This window comes from Brachyhypopomus gauderio, chromosome 19, assembly GCF_052324685.1.
Source record: "Brachyhypopomus gauderio isolate BG-103 chromosome 19, BGAUD_0.2, whole genome shotgun sequence".
NCBI classification, from domain to species: Eukaryota; Metazoa; Chordata; class Actinopteri; order Gymnotiformes; family Hypopomidae; genus Brachyhypopomus; species Brachyhypopomus gauderio.
In genome coordinates, this window is record NC_135229.1 from 5549313 (window position 1) to 5572034 (window position 22722).

The following is a 22722-nucleotide window of genomic DNA, read 5'->3' on the forward strand; positions in this document are numbered from 1 at the left end:
CTTTTAGTCTAAAGAAGATTCCACATACAGTTGTTGTCTTACCAAAAATATGTGAAAGCAGCACTAATCATATCCACTGTAGCTGGTTAGTGTGCAGGAGAATCAACAGTCATGTGAACTCCTGAGGTTGGATCATATCCTGTTTCCTAGACTACCCGTCAATTTAAAAGTCCCGGTATGAAGGCGGCCGGAAAACAAACGGTTATTTTTGAACAATTTTCATTAATATTTTGACACACTGGAATTTCAATTAATATCTGATATGGAAAGAAGGATACATTTGGCACAGCTATACTGTCAGAATACCTGCTTTTGTAATTTGGGAAGTCTGAAGAAAAAAAACACATTTATAAGTTTTGACTGCATGACAAAGATAGTATGCATCAATAGTATGATATTATTGTTAATACATAGTAATTATAGTCAGATCTGGTTTTAAATTATTTCACATGAATTATCAATGTCATGCCAAGTGAATTGCACCACTTTAATGCCAGATCCAAATACAAAAACAAAATCTACAATTTAGAATATACATTTCAAATTGATTCAATTGATACATTTAAAATAGAAAGTTACAATAGTCTCTGATTCACGGCTGAATCTTATTTTGAAGGAGCCCATATAAACAGCAGATACTGGCTGCTGTTCCACTCATACAGGGCCGGCGCCAGAACATATACAGTGAGGGGGCGTCAGAAAATTGCAAACGTAAGTTGTTGAGCGGGGGGTGCCATGTAACGATTGTTGAGCGGGCGAGGGGGCGCCATGTAGCAATTGTTGTAAAATAAATGGGTCTTATTATTTACATTAATAAGACCCCCCGTGGCACCGGCCCTGCACTCATAAAAAAGATTTCAGTTATACATGAAACAGAGACAGTCACATTAAGGGCAAATAAATTTAAATAATAAAGTTCATTTGGAGGCAAACAAAAACAATAATCTTCTAATCAAAGGTGACAACGAAATTTAATTCACAAGAATAGCTTTAATCCAAACTTGAAATGTTAAGTACACACCTTAAAGTATAAAAGACAGAATTCCATGTATAAAATTTGAAGTTTCATTTCTAACAAATTGTATCCTCAACCTGGAGCTATTGAAAAGTGGCATTATGACTGAAATAAAATGAGCATATGTAAGATACTTGGATGCGATGTAAAACGCATACTGAAGTGAAATAGTTAGAGTGTTATTTTCTGCAGAATATGTCTCAAAAAGAACAACACACGTGGTGCAGTGAGACAGTGTATACCAAAGCCAAAGAAACTTGAATATGATGTAAGTATTTATTGCATGGACAGTTGTACTCGACATCCTTATACAAAAATAGCGAGGACTTTGGACTGCTGAAGTGTGAGAAATGATCAATCTTTTTGACAAAGAAGAGATTTATCTTTCAGGATAGCAGGCGGGGTGTAACACCCAAATTCTTAAATTTGAGCCAAAGCACTTCCGGGTCATGGCTTTATGGTATAAAGTTATATCCCAACTTTCAGTTGGCTTGGCTTAAAAGTAATTCATTGTGCATAAATTTTGTATAATGAAAAATGATTATTTTCAATCAGAGCCAAAGATGTAGTATTTAAAATTTGTTGAAATTTTCTTGGACAATACAAGCATAGTATCTTAGTAGAAAAGAAGTTCAGGAAGATCATTTTGACTGAGCAAACTCTAAAATAAACAAGAGAGATGAAATAGAAAAAAGCCCTGCGTAAAAAAGGAGGGAAAATCATTCAAACGTCAAAGGGTGTGAAATCACATAAGGCACAAGCAAGAATGCAACACAAGGAAAATCAAACCTAAAAGAAAGAAACACACATTCTACATGATCATTCATATGTCCATCAAGATCTCACAGTGCATAAAATCACCTTCCATCATTTACATTTTTGATTTAATTCTGCCTGTCTTTTCAAACTGCTACAAGCTGCCCCACACATGGGACATTTAGCAAAGCCACTGTGTGTGAATGCTGATATGTACAGGGTTATGGGAAACACTGTTCCCGATAATTACATACAACCCTACAGTGAAATATGAGGGACACTGCCCTCGATATCAACACGCTGGTAGGCAAAAACTACCATCATCTTCTCATTATGGAAGACACTGCTCCCGATAATGGTTAGGATCAGGAATTAAAGTGTTCCAAAATGGAGAGACCAGAGACGAGTCAAATGATCTGTGTGGATGACGCCCGATATTGAATATCAACGAGTGGTCATGGAGTGGATCTACCTGGGACGCTACACTGAACCAGTTAAGGTGACAGTCCCTGGCTGTGGGTTTTGGAATCAAGTTTACCTCTGTAGCAGATGCTGCTTTGACATTTCGACAGTATAACTGTCATAATTATGGAAGGCACTGCTTCCGATAATTATACATTTTAAAAAAAGGCGTTACAAAAGGCGTTACATTTATAGTGAACTCTGCCACTGATAAATAAATAACAAATAAATAGAGATCTCAGTGCTGCAATAAGTAGCCTCTGTTAGGCCCGTCTTAGACCAACTATCAGGTATAGCCAGGATAAAGGAATTCCAACTCAACATCCCAGGATAAAGGAATTCCAACTCAACATCCCAGGATAAAGGAATTCCAATTCATTAACTCCAAAATCCAAATCCTTTAACTGATGACAGATTGAGGCTTTGTGCTTGGAAAGATATTCTAAGAGCACCGAACTCTGGCTTCCAATTCCAAAGGATTCTTGCAATAAGGTTTTCTATACAAGGTATCCAGAAAACTAGCAAATAATAATGTAACAAAAACTCGTAGAATTCCCATACTGTAACGTGATTAAATACTCCATCAATAAAAACATGAAATTAGAACCCTGTGACTTTAAGTCTGCGCACTGATCTACATTTTTGTCATGTGGCATTTTGACTGCATTTGTTCAGAAAAATACTGTGTGAGGTAATATATTAGTAGAACTACATATTCATGAAGCACCAGTATGAATGTCATCAGCTTTTGCCTTAACATTACAGATTTCTAATTTCCTCTTTTATCGTAGTTTTGTCCCTAAAACATTTCTAATGCAATTTGTTCTTGTTATTTACCAATTGAAGCTTTAACAATTTTTTTTATATCTGGAGCATTATTCTACAGATGATTTTTAGCGTTTAGCAATCCTGTACTGTATTTCAACCCAAAGCTTGGACAAGAACAGCAACTTACAATGCCCTGCGATGTTAATGTGCTTTTGTTTAAAGCTGGCATTTTCCTATACAGTTTGTTTCCAATTAATCTACAGTACTCTTTGAGGAAAGCTACCTCAAAATGTCTGGTATAGTTGTGTCTTAATTCAGGAAGATGTTTGTTGTTTGTTAGGAATTTGCTTACCTTCTTCATACAGCTGGGATGGACAAAAAAATCAATCCGGCAATAGCTAAATTTGCCCCTTTTAAATGCAGCTTAAACTTATTACTCTAGTTAAGAAATGAGTATGGCTAAACTTTGGCTGAAACATAGAACAGAATGGCTTTCGAATGCTCCAGTAAACCTATATGAACCTATGGAGGTCTATCTGTGATACGGAGGCGTGGGGGGCGTTTTCATCGGAAGGTTCTAGAATGTTCATAGTCAAGGTACGAGCCAGATCAGTTCACCTAAACCTGGTTGTCCATCTCCCACACGTTGCCCGCGAGCGCGTTGGCACAGCTCTGGATGGTCCAGGTGGTCAGAGCAAACTGATTCCTCAGCACATCGATGTCGGCACCGGCCGACCCGTCCTTTATAGCGGCCAAGTGGGACAGCAAAGCTCCCAGGGTGTGGGAGCCCGAGCCGAGTAGTATGTGTCGGAACGGACTCTCCCGGGGAGACACGTAGGGAGAGAGCAGGTTCCTCTCCACCTGAAGACACAGACAAAAAAAAGCACACAGATGACCTCAATATATGTAAACAGGATAATATAACATTACTAGGAGATAAAACACACAAAATTATGTCAACAGCTGCTGATTTTGTGAGCCCATTCTGACATACCCCCATGATGCGGTCGTTGATGATGCGACACTGCTCTGTGTCCGCGAGGTCGCTGTTCTGGATAAGCGTCAGGAGCCTTCTGGATGCACGGCTGTACGAGCCCATAGCAGACATCAGCCACTGCATCTTCAGGGTCTTCGGAATGCGGTTAGACTGAAGGAATGAAGAAAATAAATAATTGTTGGAACACAAAACATCTCCACGGTCATCGTTTGGTACAAAAACATTCTACTGTACTGTTTACGAAAACTCTGGGTTCATCTTCGTAGCTTTTCTAGGTAAGTCAAGCTTTGAGTGCTCACCAAAAGCTCATATTTTTGTTCTGACATGACCCCCAGTATGCCTACATTAGGCTGTCAGTGTTATTACATTTACATCATTTAGCAGACGCTCTTATCCAGAGCGACTTACAAAGTGCTTTGCATCCGATCACAGAATTCATCCTAGGAAATAGTATGGATAGGCCAGAATTCAAGACACCATTGAGTCGGACTACTACTAAACTACAGGAGTCAATGTCATTACCTAGTGTTTTGCAAATTAGACATTTGCCAAGAAGCACAAATAACCATAGACAGACATACAATTTAAAGAACAATGGCAAGTGGTATCAGCCGAGTTAGTGCTCTGGTAAGAACTCAACAAGCAGGTGGGTCTTCAGTCTACGCTATGCTACGTTATTAGTGGAACTGGGTTACAGCAAAAATTAAGCACCATCTGGTTGGTCCCAAGGACTTGACTATAAGACCCTGTGTAGTAAATGGGAACAATAACTGTGGTAGTTTCCTTAACCACATTTGTGCTGACTTCTCTTTCTTCCCAATATGTGAAAGGGGCAACAATGTCGAAATGAACACGCAACAAGAAAACCACAGCCCTCCAAAACCATGAAGAACTCCATTTACGATACCAGAAATACCGCAAGAGAAATGTTCTGTTTCATAATCTACCACCAGCGGAACAAAATGGACACAGCGGGAATGAGGGACATTAGCGTCTTGGACCACATTTGGCTTGGCACATTTCTTGGTGCAACTTGGTCCACAAGACTTGGAAGCCTCACCTTCTGTAGGCTGAAGACCTCCCTGTTGATTTGGGCCACTTGGGAACGGATGAGGCTGCTGTACTTCTCCACGTTCATTTTGAGCAGGTGGTCGTGGACCAGTCGAAGGGCCACGTTCCCCGCTATCTCGCCCGCCGTCTTCACCAGCGCACCTACTCTGAATACATTAATGACGAGATTCTTCTTGGTGTCCAGACTCGTGCCAAAGAAAGAATAGTCTTTGTCCTGAGAAAAACAAACAAGCCGCCATCGTAATTGAATTCCAACCCACTCCACATGTACAGCTTTCACACCCGACGAGGGATTTGAGCCCAGTAGATACCTTCTGAAGTTAAAGTCAGAGAGCAGGAAGAGCAGTAATACTCACTGAGGTCAAGCGGAACGACACGGAAGGGATTCCAGAGAAGGTCTGGAATGGATAGGCAGAGTCAGCCATTTTCATTGGCTCCATCCTGTCAACGAGAATCACATACTGACATTGACATGCTGGATACAGGTACTGTAACGCAAAATATCCTTGTTCTAGTAGTTCAAAAAGGATTTGGTTTGATTTTCTGAGCAATGAACGTCTCACATACACAGCAGTCTCCCAGTTTGATCCAACCACCTGTGAGTACAAATTCTTGCTGGGATCATTGGGCAAGGTTACCTGTAAACCAATGAGAGAGAATTAGTTCTCCAGGACTTTCTATTGCAAAGTAACGCATAAAAATTAGTAATCCCACTTAGAAATGCACACCTCTTTCAAAGTGCTCTGTATCAGGTCGTACATCAGTGGACTAGCACTGGCTTTAAAAGTGGGACCTGTAAAAAGTATTAGATAGTTAGTAATTGTAATATTTATATACATAATTACATATACTTTACTTGTCATTGAGAAACAAAATGTTACAATACCTGTGACAGCTCCGTCCAAGCTAATGTAGGAGAAAGCTTTCATGTTTAGGGAACTTATATAGCCCTGGGGGGCAAAAACACAAACAAACATGATTAAGTGGATGTTCACACTGCAATGATAATGTCTTACAATATAGTCTATGTGGTAAATAGTGAACAGAATGGTGTTCCTACCTCCAGCCACTCGGTGGCGCCCACAGCACCGTATTCTCCAGCACTCCAGCTTGCAAACACTATGCTCCTCCTTGGTTTAAACCCATCTTTAAAATAAAAAAGAAAGTGCATGGAAATTGTAAATGTTTAATTTATATTAAAACACAGGAATAAATAGTCAAAAACAACAAAATATAAAATTGCTTTTCATCTTATTTTACTTACTTTTGTTTTTCATTTCGGTAATAGTTCTGGCTAACTCAACCAGTAAGCTAGTGCCAACAGTAGAGCTTGCATATCCTGGACCCCAGGCATCTCTCTGAGCTCCAATCACCACATAACGATCTAAAGCAGAGGATTAAGAGAGATTAAGAGAAAAGATTAAACTATGTGCCTGTATGACATTGGCTAATACACATAGTGCAAGGGTCAGTGACTGTGCCATGATGTACCTGCATCTATAAAACCCTTGATGACCCCAAACACATTATGGATCTTTTTCTCAACGAGAACATTGTTCACGTCCACAGAGGCCAGGTCGTCGTCCCCACCGAGCTTGTAGACCTGTAGACCTCCGTCAGCCCAGCCGCGAGGAGGATTCCCACCTCCCATTTCCCTGGACAGAACAACGAAGCACATGTTGCAGGAGAAGAACCGAAGAACGTAACTGTGTGTGTGAGTGCGAGAGCTTCTCTCGCTGGCATGGCCCGCCGTACTTCATGATGGCTGCAGCTGTGCTCGCTCTGATGGTCTGTGCGGGGATACTCGGCAGTCCGGAGGACGTAGCTGGAGGGAACTGGGTGTGGTTGAAAGACGGGAAACCCGGAGTGTACGGATCGCCACAGCCCAGATGGACCTGTGCAAACACACATTGCTCAACCACAACCCAATCACTTTAATGCACATTTTATGGGTTTAAGCCCCTCAATTTTAAGTGGACAAAATGTCCAAAGGATACTTAGCGAGTATTACATTGTGGGGGGACCCATCATGGTGGTGGTAGAAGGCTACAGTGATATTGCAAATTACAGGCCAATCTTAAGTTTCAGAAATCTCTGCAAAAAAAACTGATGAGGTCTTTAGTAATTCGAGGACATTTGTAGGGACTTACATGGCCAAACAGGTCAGTTTCCCTATCAAACGAGTAGTCAGCAGGGTCTGGGTAGATCAACACTGCACTTGCATTCACACTGACTGCATTAGCGACCTGTACGTTTCAGAAACAAACAAACACAACAATCAGCAAGTCCAAATAGTAAAAAAAAAAAAGAATGAGCAAATAAATAAATAAATACAAACGTTACCCACCTTTTCAGCAAAACTAATTTTTCCAGCTCTGACCAAGAGGACTCTTCCATTAGCGTTAATGTTAAGGTCTTGTAAGCGTCTCAAATCATCCATTTGTCCATAATACGCATACAAAATCGCACCCTGTGAGACCAAGCGGTACAGCTTAGACACTTAGACATGTCACGTGACCCGAGAGAATTTGCACGCTGGAGCAAACGACACGAACCTGAACTGATCCGAGGGCGCTGTAAGACAAAAAGCCAGACTCAGCAAACGTTTTACCACGGAAGGTCACTTTGTTGGCACCACTGGGCGGGCTGGTCTGGATCCTTACAAAGTGCTCGTCAGTCCAGGGGTCCATTCCATAATCCTTGAATCTTTTCAGCACTTTATTGCCGAGTGCCTCGTCCCCTGGAGATCCTGCCTGGTGACTGTCCGAGGAGAATTCGCTGAGAGGAAAAAGAAAAAGAGAAAGTAGTTTAGCAACACGAACCTCCTCTTTACTATAGAAAATGTTTTAGAAAGAGCATTCTAGATGATGTGTCACCAGAAGTGTAGTAAAAGTTACATATCAATACCTGAGGCTCTTCTCAACGCTGTCTTGGGTGAGTTTGCTTTTGAACAAGCTCGTAATGTCACTCCAGTCTAGACTGGAAACCGTTTCAGTCTGATATATGGTGTCATCTTCACCATTAGTGGAAACAGCACTAGCACAGGCTGGAGAGCCTACATCTGACTTTCTGTGCGCAAGGTAGCCAATCAAGTATCCTGAAAAACAGGGTATTTGCATATGACATTATTACACAAATGTGACAAAGTTAATGAGGAGGGGCCTGAGTCCATAGATGTCTTTTGCGATGGGAACATGTCTCCACCAGATTTTGAAAGTATACTCTGGAAACATTTTATATAACAGCTTGCTATGGATAACCATGATTAGGTCAAATTTTGAAGGACAGCCGAACTGAATGCAACACCCAGTTCACATTCTTGTCCCCAGACCTTTTCAACCTTTACACGACCGCCTGAGCCCAGTGTTTTATGGGTAGTGGTTTAAGAGGAAATGGTACCGGCTATATTTCCTTGAGGTGAACAGACTGTAGCAGTCAAACTCTTACAAACATAATTTATTAGTTTAGTCTGGAATAAATGGTATCTCAAAATGGTATGTATACATTCTGTGATTAATGTGACATAAAAACGAGATTGGGTGAATGGAGGAAGATTGGCTTTTTTAAGCATTATGATATTGTACAATTAGAGACTACAGCCAATCTGTTGCCTTGGACATTTGTGTTCAATATCTTCCAACTCTGTATTCATGGTCAGTTACACAGGACAGCAGTTATCTTGATATCTCTAGGCGCCAGACCACTTTCGAGTGTGCAAAGTGTAAACGCTCCAGTAACACTGCTGGGCATGATACACCCATATCAGCACAGCACCCAGTACCATGGAAGCTCCACGTTAGAGTCCCGGCTGCGCTGAGACCTGTGCACCATCTAAAAGGGTGATGTTCTCGTGGCTAAAAACTGACCAGAGGTCAGTGAGAAATCAAGTCTTCTTACCAATGACGAAGATGAGCATGATGCCAGCGACCATGAAGCACACGTTTCTGGGGGGGCGCTGTTGGGGTTTGGTGGTGGTGTAGGACTGATGAGGGTGGTGCTTCGCATGCTCCCCGACTCCGTTTCCCCCCACCTCCTCATCCATGTCGGATGACAGCTTCATCTCCACCTGGCTGTTGTCCCCCTCCATGTTCTGGGTGAGGTTGAAGCGCGTATAGGAGCGCGGCTCTCCATTGAACTGTGGACATGTGGCAAGATTACTAAACGCTGCCGTCTCCAGGCTGGTGATAGTACATTAATGTTCCAGTGTAGTGTGGCCAGGGTCTATAATATAAATAGTCTTAGACGAAGATAGCTGTTCTGGGATCAGCTTTCCTAACCCCCAAGCCACAAAAAGGTGCCTATGTTTGATTAGCATGCATCCTGCAAAATGTAATGATTACTTGGTCAAATTCACCAACAAAGTCTCCAACAAATGGAATATTCATCAGGCAATTCAACTTGATTCACTGGGCAAGTAAAATTATCTTAGATTAACTAGAAGAAAATGAACTTAGTTTTCAGCACACAGGGCAAGACTGTGTTCCAAGCCCTATGACAAAAAGTCAACTATGACAAATTCTGCTTTAAGTTTCTTTATTTCTTAACATAAATCTGCTAAAAATAATGTGATTAAATGTGATAAATGTGATTTATTACAACACTAATAGTTTTAGGAATACTCATTAGTCCATCCATAGAATATACATAGCCTAGTAATAACTGATGCATTATGGGTCATTGCTTGTTTCGTGTTTCTTTTTAATAGGCAAGAGAACTGTAATAGGTCCCATAAAGCATACTCTATTTCCCATTAAAACAGCATAACAAGCATGACTTACTATTTTTGATATTGTCGACCTGGCTTGATCCATTGTGACCTCGGTGAACGCCTGAAAGCCAGAGAGAGATGTTGAATTAGTTAAATGTGTGATACTTAAGTCTACAGTTTTAAAGTGGTCATTCGACTAAAAACGGTGATGCACTGAGCTACAGTGAATTCAACACGGAGTACAACAACATTGTTGTTTGTTCATTTTTGTTCATTTTTCCAGAAAGTCACCATTTCAAGTGTCTTTCCAAGTACTTTAATTACTATTCTGTGACCAGAAGCTGAGGTTAAACTGTAGCTTAATCTGCACTTTTTTCTGCAGGCTATTAAGAACAAACGCACAGAAAAAAAGAACCTGTTGAGTTCCTTCTCACAGTGTTTCATTGTGCCCAGACTCAAACACTGTGTTATGTATTATTTCAGCACTGCTTTTTTTCAGGTTTGGCTGTGCAGGAGAAGTAATACCTGGCAGGACCCTCAAGATAACCCGTGGTACACCACTTCCCTTCAACTCACAGAAATCAAAGTGAAGAAGATATTCTTCCTGAAACTACAGTGGGGTATAATTAGCCTCCCGGTACAAGCAGACTGACTGTTGTGTTTCCTGAAGCTGAAATTTAATCAGAACAGAAAGCTATCATCTTATGCTTTAGAGCCTCGTGGGCAAAAAGATCACCTTTCTTTTGAGTGTGTGAGTGTATGAAAGGGAAAACCTCTCACAAAAATGCGGCAGACAAGATTTGCCATATGCTAGAGGCTTCATCTGGGGATGGAAGAATCGATTGGCTGCACGTTGAAACCAAACACCACAAAAGTGGTAGAGATCACCTGACACTCTTTCATCTAGCCGAACAATGCAGAGATCCCAACTGTGACACAAAAAAATGTGAGCCAAATCTAACGTGTTGGCTGCAAAAACATTTCACTGAAATATTCTTTCAACCCCCATTAAAACAAATGTTAAGAGTACAGCCTGTTTCTGTTTAGACTACAACCTACAACCTACTGTTTAGACTGTAGTTTTTTATTGATTTACATGTTGAGAGGGATATGCAATGTGTAGTTTTAAAAGATAACCTTTTCTCGACCTTTGGTGGCGTTTGCTAGTGGCAGGTGGACATGCCAATGACAAAGTCAGAAGACTAAATAAGGACCATAAATGTCAGAGTACCGCTGCTTTCCACAGACTGTAAGTGCCTCCTTGGAAAGCCAGATAAGCTATAGAGCATTTTAGGAACGTGATGCTTAAATCGATGTAATTCTATCCCAAATCTGATGAAATGCCGAACATTTGTATGGGTTTGATCAAGTTTTAACTGGCAAAAAATTCTATGGCACGGCTGGTCTTTATCAGCACGCGCTTGTTGGCTTGGCCAGTAGGGGTCGCTAAAAGGAGCCCACACTATAAAATTATTTCTGGAATCTGACCGGTGGGTTTTTGACATGACAGTTGCCATGACCTGAAAAAACACTGAAATTCATACGGGCTCTTGTCTTTGCTTTTGGATTTTCTAAATTAACAGCTGTGTGGTGTAGATAGGAAGTTCACCATCAAGGATTTGATGGGGGGATGACGAACAACCCTCACAAGAAGCCATACCTTTGGAGCTATATGAATGTAACAGAAGTTCAGTTGGCCTTCAAAATCTTAAGTCCACTGAGAGAGTAAGGTTCCTCCGCCACAGTCAATTCTGAATGTCGAAGAACACTATACTGCTATCTGTCCCAGCAGCCTGGCGTGATGCGTGCGTGCGTGCGTGCGTGAGATAGGGAAGTGGTTTTCGGGTTACACCCTACTCGGATCGCACACAATCAGATCAAACTCAGCCTCACAGCCCATGGTCCTGTAGCTCTAAGATCAGAGGCTGCACAGCAATTAAACTGCCTCACTGTATCTTACCGCATCATATATATAAGGATATGTTACACCGGGCTGACAAAGTTCAAACTGACCCACCTGATCGACATACATATATCGATTTTGTCATGCAGTCATGACCATTGAGGATATTGGTGCCAGTAACTCATATGTAAATATCATAAATCGATACAAATAACAACACACTAAATATATAATGACACAATTATGTTGTTACGTTTTAATAAACAAACAAAAAGTTTTTTTGATGAATGGATTTTCTAATGAGTGCACATCTCTGCCACCCATTCAAAAGAGCCCAGAGCACAGCGGAAAGTGGCAGAGTGCCAGGCTGGATAAAATAATTCTTTCATTAAAAGAAAGTTCTAGAATAAATGCTATTGCTTTATTTAATGTGTCAAAGTTTTTTTTTCTATGTGTGGCTCTGAAAGCCATCGTTTTGCTGTTTTGTGGGATTAAAACCGCATATGTTGCTCTACTGTACCCGGTCATGTGAGAGTCACACTGGAAAGTTCTAAGACTGGCAGAGTTACGTTTTAATGCTCTGGAGCCCCTTGAAACTGCCCCTGGACCTGAACATTAACATGTCTCGTCATGTTGTAACAGTAAGAATATCATTAAGCAGTAAGGTTAAAATCACCCCAGTAACATGTATTTTTTCCCTGTAGCTGCAATAAATCTCTCACGAAGTTAAACTGAGCCTCTCCTTTTCATATACGTGCACAATTATATCCAAGAGTTAACGGTACTAATATTGGCAATCTGTTTTATATTTTAATATATAAAATAATATAAAACCATACATAAGATGAAGTGTAGCCTACCCTATCTTTGCATGTAAGTGCATGGAACTTATCAAAGGCACACTGCAAATCGCCCTTACTATACAAAAACCATAACCCGTGAAATGGCATTGTACAGTTGTTACAGATCACCCAGAAATACAGCAGTACTGATTTTCTGCAAGAAACAGATTCATCAGCTGACACAACGACAAGCCATTTCTACCCAGTTACTCGCACTCTAATATCGGCCTGAGTTTATATCGACACTATTCAAGCAGGTGAAGTTACTGGTTCATTTGGGAAAAGACTCTCTGATATTCAGTTCTTGATAAATCAATAATATTATGTTAGCGACTATGATGTTGCTTGTCATTACCAAAAACACTGAATTCAAACCTAGTAGCGTTAAAATTAATCACATTTTACATTATTGACCTTCCTCGGAAAGTTAACTCAGTTGTTGTCAAGGTCAGCCACGTGTTAATGAACTTGACATATTTTGTTTGGTATAATTCAAAATACGACTTGTTTAACATAGCCCTTCTCCTGCGTTACACTCCTTATTTGTGTAAGGATAAGTTAAACCGGGCTGACAAACTTCTAACTGGTTCAAACCGACCCGCAAGATGATCCAGAATTAACCACGCTGTGATCCCCATCAACACATAAGCGTTTCCTATGTATTAAAAAGCATTTATGAAAGAAAACAAAAATCACATTACAGTCAATATGTGAACAATATCTACAGGGAAATGACAAAAGTGACTAATGCTGTTAGACTGACAAGTTTCTGGACGTACCCTAAACGCACTGGACCTTTCGTCTGTCTTCTGCCTTGGCTCGTCTGGGAGCGATGAAGGTTTCAATGGACAGAAGAAACCAGCAGCGCCGCGACGTCACATCCGACTACGTGAGCGCGTGCGGTCATATCTGAAGAGAAATTACACGTGTGTGCCAGGGCATCTTGAATTTAATTGGAGCGTGTTGTGTTACAAACTGTCTCCTGCGTTTTCACATACATCGCCTGGCGCTGGAATAATTCGCTGCAGGGTTAACAGAGTGAGATGAAGCATCGGTTTCGTGAGAAGTCTTATTACAAACACGTGGGGTTTACTAAACTCCATGGAATACTGTGTTGACATTTTATGAGTGTGAGGTGTTAGTGCATAAACATGTAGCTTGAACACATTTCGAACACTTCTGCATCAGTGTGTTATTCTGAGTTTATTTGTACACATTATACATGTAAACTTGCAATTTAACAAAGTAACTGTAGAGAATTAGAGCAAACATGAGAAATCTGAAGTTCAGCCTTTGTGTTTTAATATTCTGGCCCTACAGTAGCTCAAACTTTCTGTCTACTGTAGACAAACTTTATGTCAAACAGGGCGGGCTGTCAAATTGGTGCCAGATTTTAGTATTTCATCCTCAGCCTGTGTACTTGATTCTTATGGAGAGGATTTCAGGAAGCGAATATTTAGTAATGAATAGATTTCTTTCTTTTCTGAGAGTCTGTCCAGCAGACATTTGCACCATCATCTGAATTAGAGCGGAAAGTCTTAATAACGCCAAAAGCATCAAACCAGAACCTCTTTTCTGGGACGTACTCAGGAAAACAGCCTGCCACCATGGGTTTTCTGAACAGTTTTGCAGCACCTGTGAAAATATGGCAGCGGTCACGAGCTTCACTTATGTCTCGCAGGTGTGGGAGAAGAAGCTTCGGTTTCATCGTGGTTCCTTTTAAAACCAGGATACGCCTCCACCTACACAGGTATTAACTAAGTTACAGTATAGAGTTATAACACTACTTCTGTTACTGTACACTACATGCATTACTCCATGGTCAGTGATATCACAGATTTATAGAAAATGTAGACTACTGACATTTATAGAGGTGTAAAATAACTTATTTTTATCTTAAAATGTCATATTTTTATAGTTTTGTGTCATAATCTGATTTCTAATTTGCAATCTGACTTGTGGATGTCAGATTATAATGTAAATTTAAGTTTTACCACTTAATAGATGACCCCTTTGTTTTTCAAAACAACAAAACAGTAAAGTAGTCAAGAACATAAAACCTTTGAAATAGTAACTAGCTGATTATTTTGTATAATATTTAGGGACTCTTACTCTAGAAAAAAAGACGTCTGAGCAATATTTCTATGGAAACAGACAAAGAGTGTGACTTAGGGGTATACCACAGACGTGCATAAGGGTTGGCATTTACTCTGTCTCAGTGTGAGCCCAAGTTCTTTCCTTTGGTGGGGGGGGGGGGAGTGTCCTGGTTGGCATTAATCAATACGAAGGCCATGAGTGGTACCCCAAGCCTCATTTTGGTCTGGGAGACTTCTTGACTTCTCCCCTTCTTATTTCACATGCACAGAGAGCTCCAAAAGTACTTGGACACACATCGGCATCTTTACCTTTACTCTCTCTGCTCCACAGGTGGATTCTAAAGTGCAACGATTATACGTCTGGTAACCGAAGCGACCGGTTGTCAGCAGAAATATACAGTAGCTCTTGCACAGTGGGAAAATGCAAAATGCAACGCTGTTTAATTATAGTTTTTGTGCCCTAAATATATTGTAGGACCTGCTTACAGCTTGTTGGGGAAGCAAACTCCTCTGTGTGGGGAGCTGGATTTCCTCAGTGATCCTATCAATTAAACAGCCTTTTCCCCTTTTGCACTCTGCCAAGATGCGGGAGTGTGAGTTCGGCAGGGAGGAGGTCACCGGAGTGAGGAGTAAGGTCTGCTCACATAGCATCCACAAAACAAATTGGATTAACTCACATCTCCCTCTTAATATCCACATCAACTCCAGAAATGTAAACAACTTTTATTCCCAGTTCTGGAATCTAAGAGTGCAGAGTTCACACGCCTGCACACTACCGCCTGTTACTGAACACTGTAATTACACGCTAAAGACATAAACATTTATTTCCAGGTGCCCCAGGTAAAAGCTGATCCACACACGTGAGAAATTACTTGCTTTATTTACCTTAGCAAATCTGTGTGGGATGTGTCTGTCCATTCACATGGATTTGCCCGTGTGTGATTCGACTGGGTAATTATAGGTTTCTTCACAAATGTAAGCAGAGCAGCCAAGCAATAAGAATTTCCTCTGTAAATGTACTTTACAGGGCTTCTATTGTAACTTGTATTGTAATTTTAGCTTAGAACATCTACATTTTTTGTTTTAGCTTTTATTTCTTTCATATCAAAAATCCTATAGGTTGATTTGACTTGATGTGCACATTCATATCGGCACATAAACGTTAGTGTGTGTGAGATCCACTTACACTTCAGAGTGTCCCTAACCTTTGAGTTGGCCTGCTGCTAAGCAGGCCAGACTGCTCTGTTTTTGAAGGTGGTGTTTGGTGGAGTTTCAGGGGGGTCCAGACACCACAACCTGTTTGGAGTCTGCGCTGACACGGGGGAAAGATCACCACAACCTTTCGCCAGCAAGTGACAGCTGCAGCTCAAGGTCGTGGCCTCATGGCCACAAGACCCATGTTAACTATTCGCAGTGCCAGTGCACACGGATGCACACACACACACACACACACACACACACACACACACACACACACACACGTGCACGCACCATCATTTCCAGCCCTCCTCTTTCTTCTGAACAATATCAGTACCACACATACTCAGGGCTGTGCTTTCTGAGAACAGCCTCTTATCTGTATCTCACAAATAGGACAGACAGCTGAGAAGGAGAGAGAGAGAGACAGAGACATAGAGAGAGAGAGGCAGAAGGGAAGACAGACAGAGAGAAAGAAAGGAGGAGAGAGAAGGAGAAGTTGAGAGAGACAGAGAAAGCAATGACCTCCCTACTTCCTGTGTAGTTAACCTCAGTTTAATCTCTGCCCAATCTTACTAACAACAAAACAGGGAGCATTAGTAACAACCTGCAATAAATATGGACTTTTATAAATATGGAAAAAGATGTATCACTGGCTTCATGAACACTGACTTCCCAGATGGATTTTATTACAACAGTGCTGTGCAGCTGTATTTGGATTGGTTAGTAGGTTAGATTTCAGAAGTGATACTTGTTCTATTATTACAACTTTGTTCTACTACTTAGCACTTGTTTCGTTTGGCACAAGCTACACCATTGCAAGTTTTCACAAAACACCAGGGGTCATGAAATTCAAGAAGATAAAATATTGTTGGTTCAGTCCTGGGAATTCAAGGACGAGTTGATGGTGCTAAAGAAGTTTACCTTGAGATGTCTTTTATAAGTGCACAGAATCAGTTGAACCTCAAGGTGTTAAAGTTAAGCTCAAAGCTCTTTTGAGTAGTAAACCAACCTGCTTACAGGTTAGTCTTCAAGGTATATTGGGACACACAAAAGAAAACACTGCCATGCAGTGAAGAGTGTGTGACAGGCCACAGACATGCAGAAGACATTTCCAGTAAAAGATGGCGAACGAAGCTACATATGTGCTGACCTCCTCCTTGCAGAAATTGGGCACATATAACCAGTCTATGCTCCTTTGCTTCTTATAAGTGTTGGGGTGGGAGATCATGGGGTGACACGTTCTCTGGAAGCGTTCATCCCCCACACGCTCCTCACCAGAGCTCAGACAGACGGCTCCGGCCAGATATCACACACAGTCTTCTCTGTGACCACTCCCTTCCAATAACGTTCTGCGTTCTCTCGTTTTTTCGGTTGTCCTCCCATTTTCTAATCACATTTAGCTTGTTAACTGGGAAAAAAAAGAAACATCATTGTCCATCATAAGGCCATGCAAAGGGCTTCCTGTCATGTTCAGCCTTCACTGTGGTTGTTATTTGATCACGGCGTAGTCCATCTTCAAGTCATTTGCACTCTAATAATTAAGATGTAGTGACACTATATTAAAATTGATCCTTACACACTGGGTAACTGTGTGTGTGATGGGGGAGAAGACACAAACATGTGGCCACTCACTCCCACTAACTGTGGCAACATAGCTACTAACCAAGAGCAGATGCCCAAAATCTCATGTGATTATTGCGCAGATGGGACTTTATTGTGGTGTTGCGCGTATACATATATCCATGAGTGAAGTTTAGGTCGTCCTCTCAGTGAGGATACTCAATTGCACAACACCATGCCGCCCTAACAGTGCCACTTGTGTAGATTCTCAGGGAGATTCTCAGGGAGATTCTCCATGAGAATCTCTGTGAGAATCTCCCTGAGATTCTACACAAGTGGTGCTGTTAGGGCAGCATGGTGTTGTGCAAATGAAGATGTGTAAAGAGCTGTGAAACTGCAAGCAGACTGTAGGTTCGAGTAGTTCAGGGGTCAGGGGTCAGGGGTGTGCCGTTGACCTTCCCCCACCTCGGAAGCGCCGTAGAGCAGGTGGTCAAACGTCCTAAAGAAGAAGGTAAGCCCGCACCCACATCACCCCGATGAAGAGCAAGCTCAGCTGATGAACAGGGGCATTGGAGATGATGCAATCCTTGGCCTGACCCGACGTGAACGCACACTCCTACCCTGGAAGGCCTGAGGAGCGTCAAGGTTTCAGTGTTTTGAGTAGATATAGTATCTTCCCAAGAACACACTCAGCTCAAGAGCTACTCAGCGACTGAAAGGAGTTGGCGAGCTTATCTGGAGCGGTGTGTGAACTGAACGCATATTCTGCGTGTAGAGTCATTCATTGAGCAATTCATTGTTGTCCACAGAATCCACAAACACCACTGTGTGAAGGAGCACTTTTGATGAAGAAATATTTGGTAATGTACTAATAATTAGATTTATGTTAGAAAATACTTTCCTCCACTACATAAACAACATTATATGTGTATGTCAGTAAGACGTAGAGTTGGTTAAAACATGTACCTGGTTGCCATTCGGCCACTGACTGGGGTCAAGATTAAGATAAAGTTACTTTTGTGAAGACGGGGGTTAAGTTTGGTCATGTTCAAACACACCTGCTCCAGTGACAGATTTGGACAAATGAGCGAGCTTATTTGCTGAGTTTATTAATGCTGAGGCTACAGTCAAGTGTTTCTGTAGAATTTAGACAAAATCTAAGGGAAAAAAAATAGGGAAACTCATTATTCATGAAGTTAGATCAGCTGCAGTCAAAACCCCAGACAAATCTCTCTGAGGGTGGCAACCATCATGCAACCTGCCCCCAGTAAGTCAAGATAAAATGGTTTCCTTCAGGCTGAATGTCGAACATTCTGCTCCGTGAACGGTTAATCGAAAGGTTAATGTGTTCCTCAAGGTAAATTTTACAGGCAGCAGCTGATAATATAGTTAAGTCAGTCTGGACGATACCCGAAACTGAACAGTTACGTCTATTCTAACTATTATTAGAATATGATTAGTATTCACAAAATTTAGCATTATTTAAATCTCTGGTCTATGATTTGCTCCACAATTTAACCCGTAATTGCATTTTTATCTTGCGGGCCATGGTGAAAGCTTAAAGCTTCCTGGCCCTGAGTATGTTCAAGACCCAGTATTTCCCACTCCACGCCTATAGGTGGCACTGTTATTTCATTAGAACAGCCGAAGCACTGCCGGAAATTCGATCAGGACCTTGAACGCTTTAGAGGTAAGATTTATTTTATTTGTCTTTATTTATTATTTACAAATACCAAAAGAAAACGTGAATACAGTAATAATACGATGTTTCTGGAATAGGTCCAACATGGTCTTGCGGAGGCTTATGTACGCCTTGATAAACAACGCTCAGCTGGTGGAGAAGCTGGCCGAGTCGCGACCCATACGGCGGGCGGCACAGATCACGGCCTTCGCCATCACCAAGGTCCAGATCGCGGCTAAAGACGCTTCGGCCAAGATGATCAGATCAGACACACTCCGCCAAGTACGGCAGGAAGCCACCAGAATCCCCAGGAGCACCGGAGAACTGGGCCAGAGAGCCAGCAGGCTCCGGGATACTTTTGTCAGAGAGGTGAAGGAGGGAATACGAGACGCCTCTCGACAGATAAAGGACAAAAAGTGACTGATGAGTACTTGAAATGGTGCAAAACACTGTAAGAACATGCGGGGAAACGTGTTGGCAATCCGGGAGGTTCAATCGCTTTAAACGAAGTGATTTTAGTTTATAAATCTGTCTGTTTATAAATTCTGTTGTTGATGTCCTGCCTTTTATCTGTTGATTATTTATCACAAATAACACGAGTGAGACTTGTGTATGTCCTACAGCTCTGTTGTAAACAAACCATCACATTTTGAGTTTTATAATTTGGTTAGTGCAGTTGTATAATTTTAAAATAATATATAGTTAGTGCCCCATTACATCTATCACTGGTGAAGTCTGGGTTTTGTACATTTTAATAATTTATGAGGGACTCAGGGTCCACATATAAATTCCCCATATACCATAGCCAGCTAATGAAAAGCACTACAGTCCTTTGACGTATTCAAAACGGCATTCATAGGTTATATGCTGCATACCACTCATAATACCAAACATCATCTAATGAGGAGCAAACATGTGACGACCTGTCTGATCTGAGCAAGCATGTATGATTCAGCATGTATGATTCATGTATGATGAATTATACACCAAGTGTGAAATGAATCGTGTGCAGTCACATGAATCCAGCATCCAGTGAGAATGTTGGGCTGTTATCCTATTAGTCACGTGTGGGAATGGAGCCTTTTTAATCCTGCTTTAGTACTTACTGCCATGCAATTTTTGGTCAGTGTAGATCTGATACCAACATACCAAATATATGTATATACATGCCATGCATAGTCATTTATTAAATCAATAGATATCTATTATGATTAATTTACAAGGTATACCTAAAATGAAGCTGATTTAACAGGGTTACTGTAAAAGGTTTGGGATCCAGGTATTCATTACAGCGAGGAATGACATATATGAACTGTTTCTATGTAGGAAAATCTAATTATATGAATACACAGCATGCAACTTAAAATATTGCACAATATTCTCAGAAAGGCACACGCACACTAGCAGATTTGTATGAGAAAATTTTATTTGTTGAATTAGCCGTTCTCCTGGTTCTGGTTGATCTGGTTCTTGATCAACGGAATGAATCAGATCAGTGGGTTCTTTACATGTATTCACTGTTCAGTCCCAAAGTGTCCCTAAAAAGCAGAGGTGGTACAACAAGCAGTCTTATTATAGAAAACAATCATGTCATGAGAAGAGCTAGCCAGGGCGCCCTCTCCTGGACACCTTTAGAAAAGGAGAAGTCTCTATGGAGCGAGTGGATCACCGGCGCTGGTCCGGCGCGTGACCCGGCCGCGGGGAGCTCGTTTCCTTCTTGCTCAGGATTTCCGCGGCTGGGAGGGAGAACAGATCGGGCACTGCTCTCTTCCATGCTGTAAAGACTCACGGAGCACACGCGAGGGGGGCGGGCAGGTCGGGTTGAGCAGGAGAAAGGGAGGGAGGGGGAGGTCTGAACGTACTGAAACGTCGCACACGTGCGCTAGCTTCGGCGTCTGATCTCCGTACAGATTCCACTCTGCCCTTTTCCTTTGAGGCTGCTTCCATATAAGGAAAACGAATGACAAAGGTGGTGAACGAAGGAGGGGGGAAATATATATATATATCAATTTTACAAGAGTCTCTGTAAATTCTCGTTTTTACATGTCTTACAATGTAAAGAAAATAACTCCCATAGTAGTAGTGCTTACGTAAAGTTCAATATAGTCTTTTATTATAACAAAATAGGCAGTTCATGGAGGGTTAAATATCTGTTATTTCATTGTACAATAAATTTCTTTCATGTATGCACTGGCAATTGAAGCCACAGATGTACGCGGACATCTCTTAAAATGGCAGTTCCTTACAGACTTTCCTACATGTAAAACCAAAGTACTCAAAATGTAAGACACTGATCAGAAAGTAAGAAAAGGGAAAAAAAAGATCAAGCCAACATTTAACGGTGACGTTGTGATGTTGACTTGTTCCTAGAAGCTAACAAGGCCAAAACTAAACTCAAAAAGGATCTCTAACGTGAACATTTAACAAAGAGCGAAATATGTGTGTGAAAAGCCCAGAGAAAAATGAAAACCCATGGTAAAAGCACAAAAAACATGGGACTATGGAGGACAGGTCAGAGAACACATGCTCTTAAAGCTGCAACGTGCAAAGTTTTGCATTTTGTGATTTGTTTTCCTCCACTTTACGATTCCGATGCCTGAGACTCAACCTCTGTGTTACCTTGCACAACGAGGAAATTAAAAATGATCCAGCTCACTATCCTCCTTCCTTTTGAAGTAAAAACCCCCCTTAAACATTAAGGAACTGTACCGTTTTCAAAGCCTTGGTAATGGATGCTGGTCTTGTATAAACCCCCTTCACTCTAAGTTGGAAGCAGTTGGAATCAGAGGAGGACATAATATCCACACTTGTGGAACACCTACTGAAGGAGAAGTCACTCGCTGACGCGGGTCGTGACTTCAGAAGGACGAAACTGTTAAGTGATATTGTAGGGAGAGACTGAAGGGTCAGATTAATTTGTTAAGAAAAAAAATTAGCCAAAAAAAAAAAAAACCCATAATAAATACGACATTGAACGGGCCGTAAAAATGGATCTTGCAGCTGTTCATAGTTTTTCCTTGGACTGTACCCATATGTATGGCCCAGACTGCTCCTCGATGATCTGTTTCACTTGATTGTAGATTTCCTCTAAGGTGTCCCCCTGGACAATGGCTGCAACACACAAGGGTGATGACACAATGCACAAGTCATCAGTAATGGGATTGTGATGAGATTCACAGTGAAATTCAGCTCAGATGCACTGTATCGTCTCCATCTGATACAGCCCTCCAATATACTGCACACGCTGCCTGTGGGAACCAGTTAGTGGCTCTTGTAATTCAGGACTGGCCACCAGAGGGAGACAGAGGACGGACTGACCTGTGAAGTGCTCTGTGAACTCCTGCTCCAGCTTCATGGCTCTGTCATACGTCTTCCTGCCCTGCTCCTCTGTGAGTCTCCTGTTCATCTCCCTGAGAAACACACACACCCAGACCATCATCATCATCACAGGCCCCAGTCTTAAATATGGATGACTGAAAATCTACAAGCGAAACATGTCAACTCACATGATGTTTTCCACTGATTTTGGTTTGATGAAGACAGCGATAGGATACAGCAGGGCCACCTGGAGCCTCTTGATGGCATTGCCAGACACATCCAGGATGCAGTGTTTGCCCTGCGGGACCCAAGAGGACAGCTGAGCGGAGACATCATGGACATTGC

At 41.5% G+C, this 22722-nt stretch overlaps 3 protein-coding genes across 25 annotated transcripts in view; 1 reads left to right on the top strand and 2 right to left on the bottom strand.

Annotated features, from left to right (window-relative positions):
• Positions 1-468: 468 nt before the first annotated feature.
• tfr1a (transferrin receptor 1a) lies at positions 469-13433 on the bottom strand. The gene is made up of 18 exons (XM_076981533.1): positions 13302-13433; positions 9848-9898; positions 8967-9204; positions 7977-8166; positions 7625-7847; positions 7417-7539; positions 7220-7315; positions 6825-6964; positions 6561-6724; positions 6334-6453; positions 6130-6215; positions 5956-6019; positions 5798-5862; positions 5637-5707; positions 5426-5510; positions 5059-5283; positions 3996-4148; positions 469-3862 (listed from the first exon to the last, which is right to left on the bottom strand). Exons 2-18 carry the CDS (start codon positions 9878-9880, stop codon positions 3620-3622), a joined length of 2319 nt encoding a protein of 772 aa, XP_076837648.1. The 5' UTR covers positions 9881-9898; positions 13302-13433; the 3' UTR covers positions 469-3619.
• A 4269-nt stretch (positions 13434-17702) lies between these two features.
• On the top strand, positions 17703-19913 carry LOC143482928 (protein NCBP2AS2-like). Its single transcript, XM_076981536.1, has 3 exons — positions 17703-18238; positions 18997-19068; positions 19158-19913. The coding sequence occupies exon 3, from the start codon at positions 19165-19167 to the stop codon at positions 19477-19479; it is 315 nt and encodes a 104-aa protein (XP_076837651.1). The 5' UTR covers positions 17703-18238; positions 18997-19068; positions 19158-19164; the 3' UTR covers positions 19480-19913.
• Positions 19914-21150: 1237 nt separating this feature from the next.
• Positions 21151-22722, bottom strand: part of dlg1b (discs large MAGUK scaffold protein 1b) — a 65623-nt gene continuing 64051 nt past the window's right edge. For all 23 annotated transcript variants that reach the window (XM_076981507.1, XM_076981508.1, XM_076981506.1 and 20 more), the window contains 3 exons: positions 22566-22675; positions 22378-22469; positions 21151-22170 (listed from right to left, as the gene is read on the bottom strand). In XM_076981507.1, the coding sequence (XP_076837622.1) occupies positions 22064-22170; positions 22378-22469; positions 22566-22675 (309 nt within the window). In that variant the 3' untranslated portion in view covers positions 21151-22063. The remainder of the gene's footprint in view (positions 22171-22377; positions 22470-22565; positions 22676-22722) is intronic.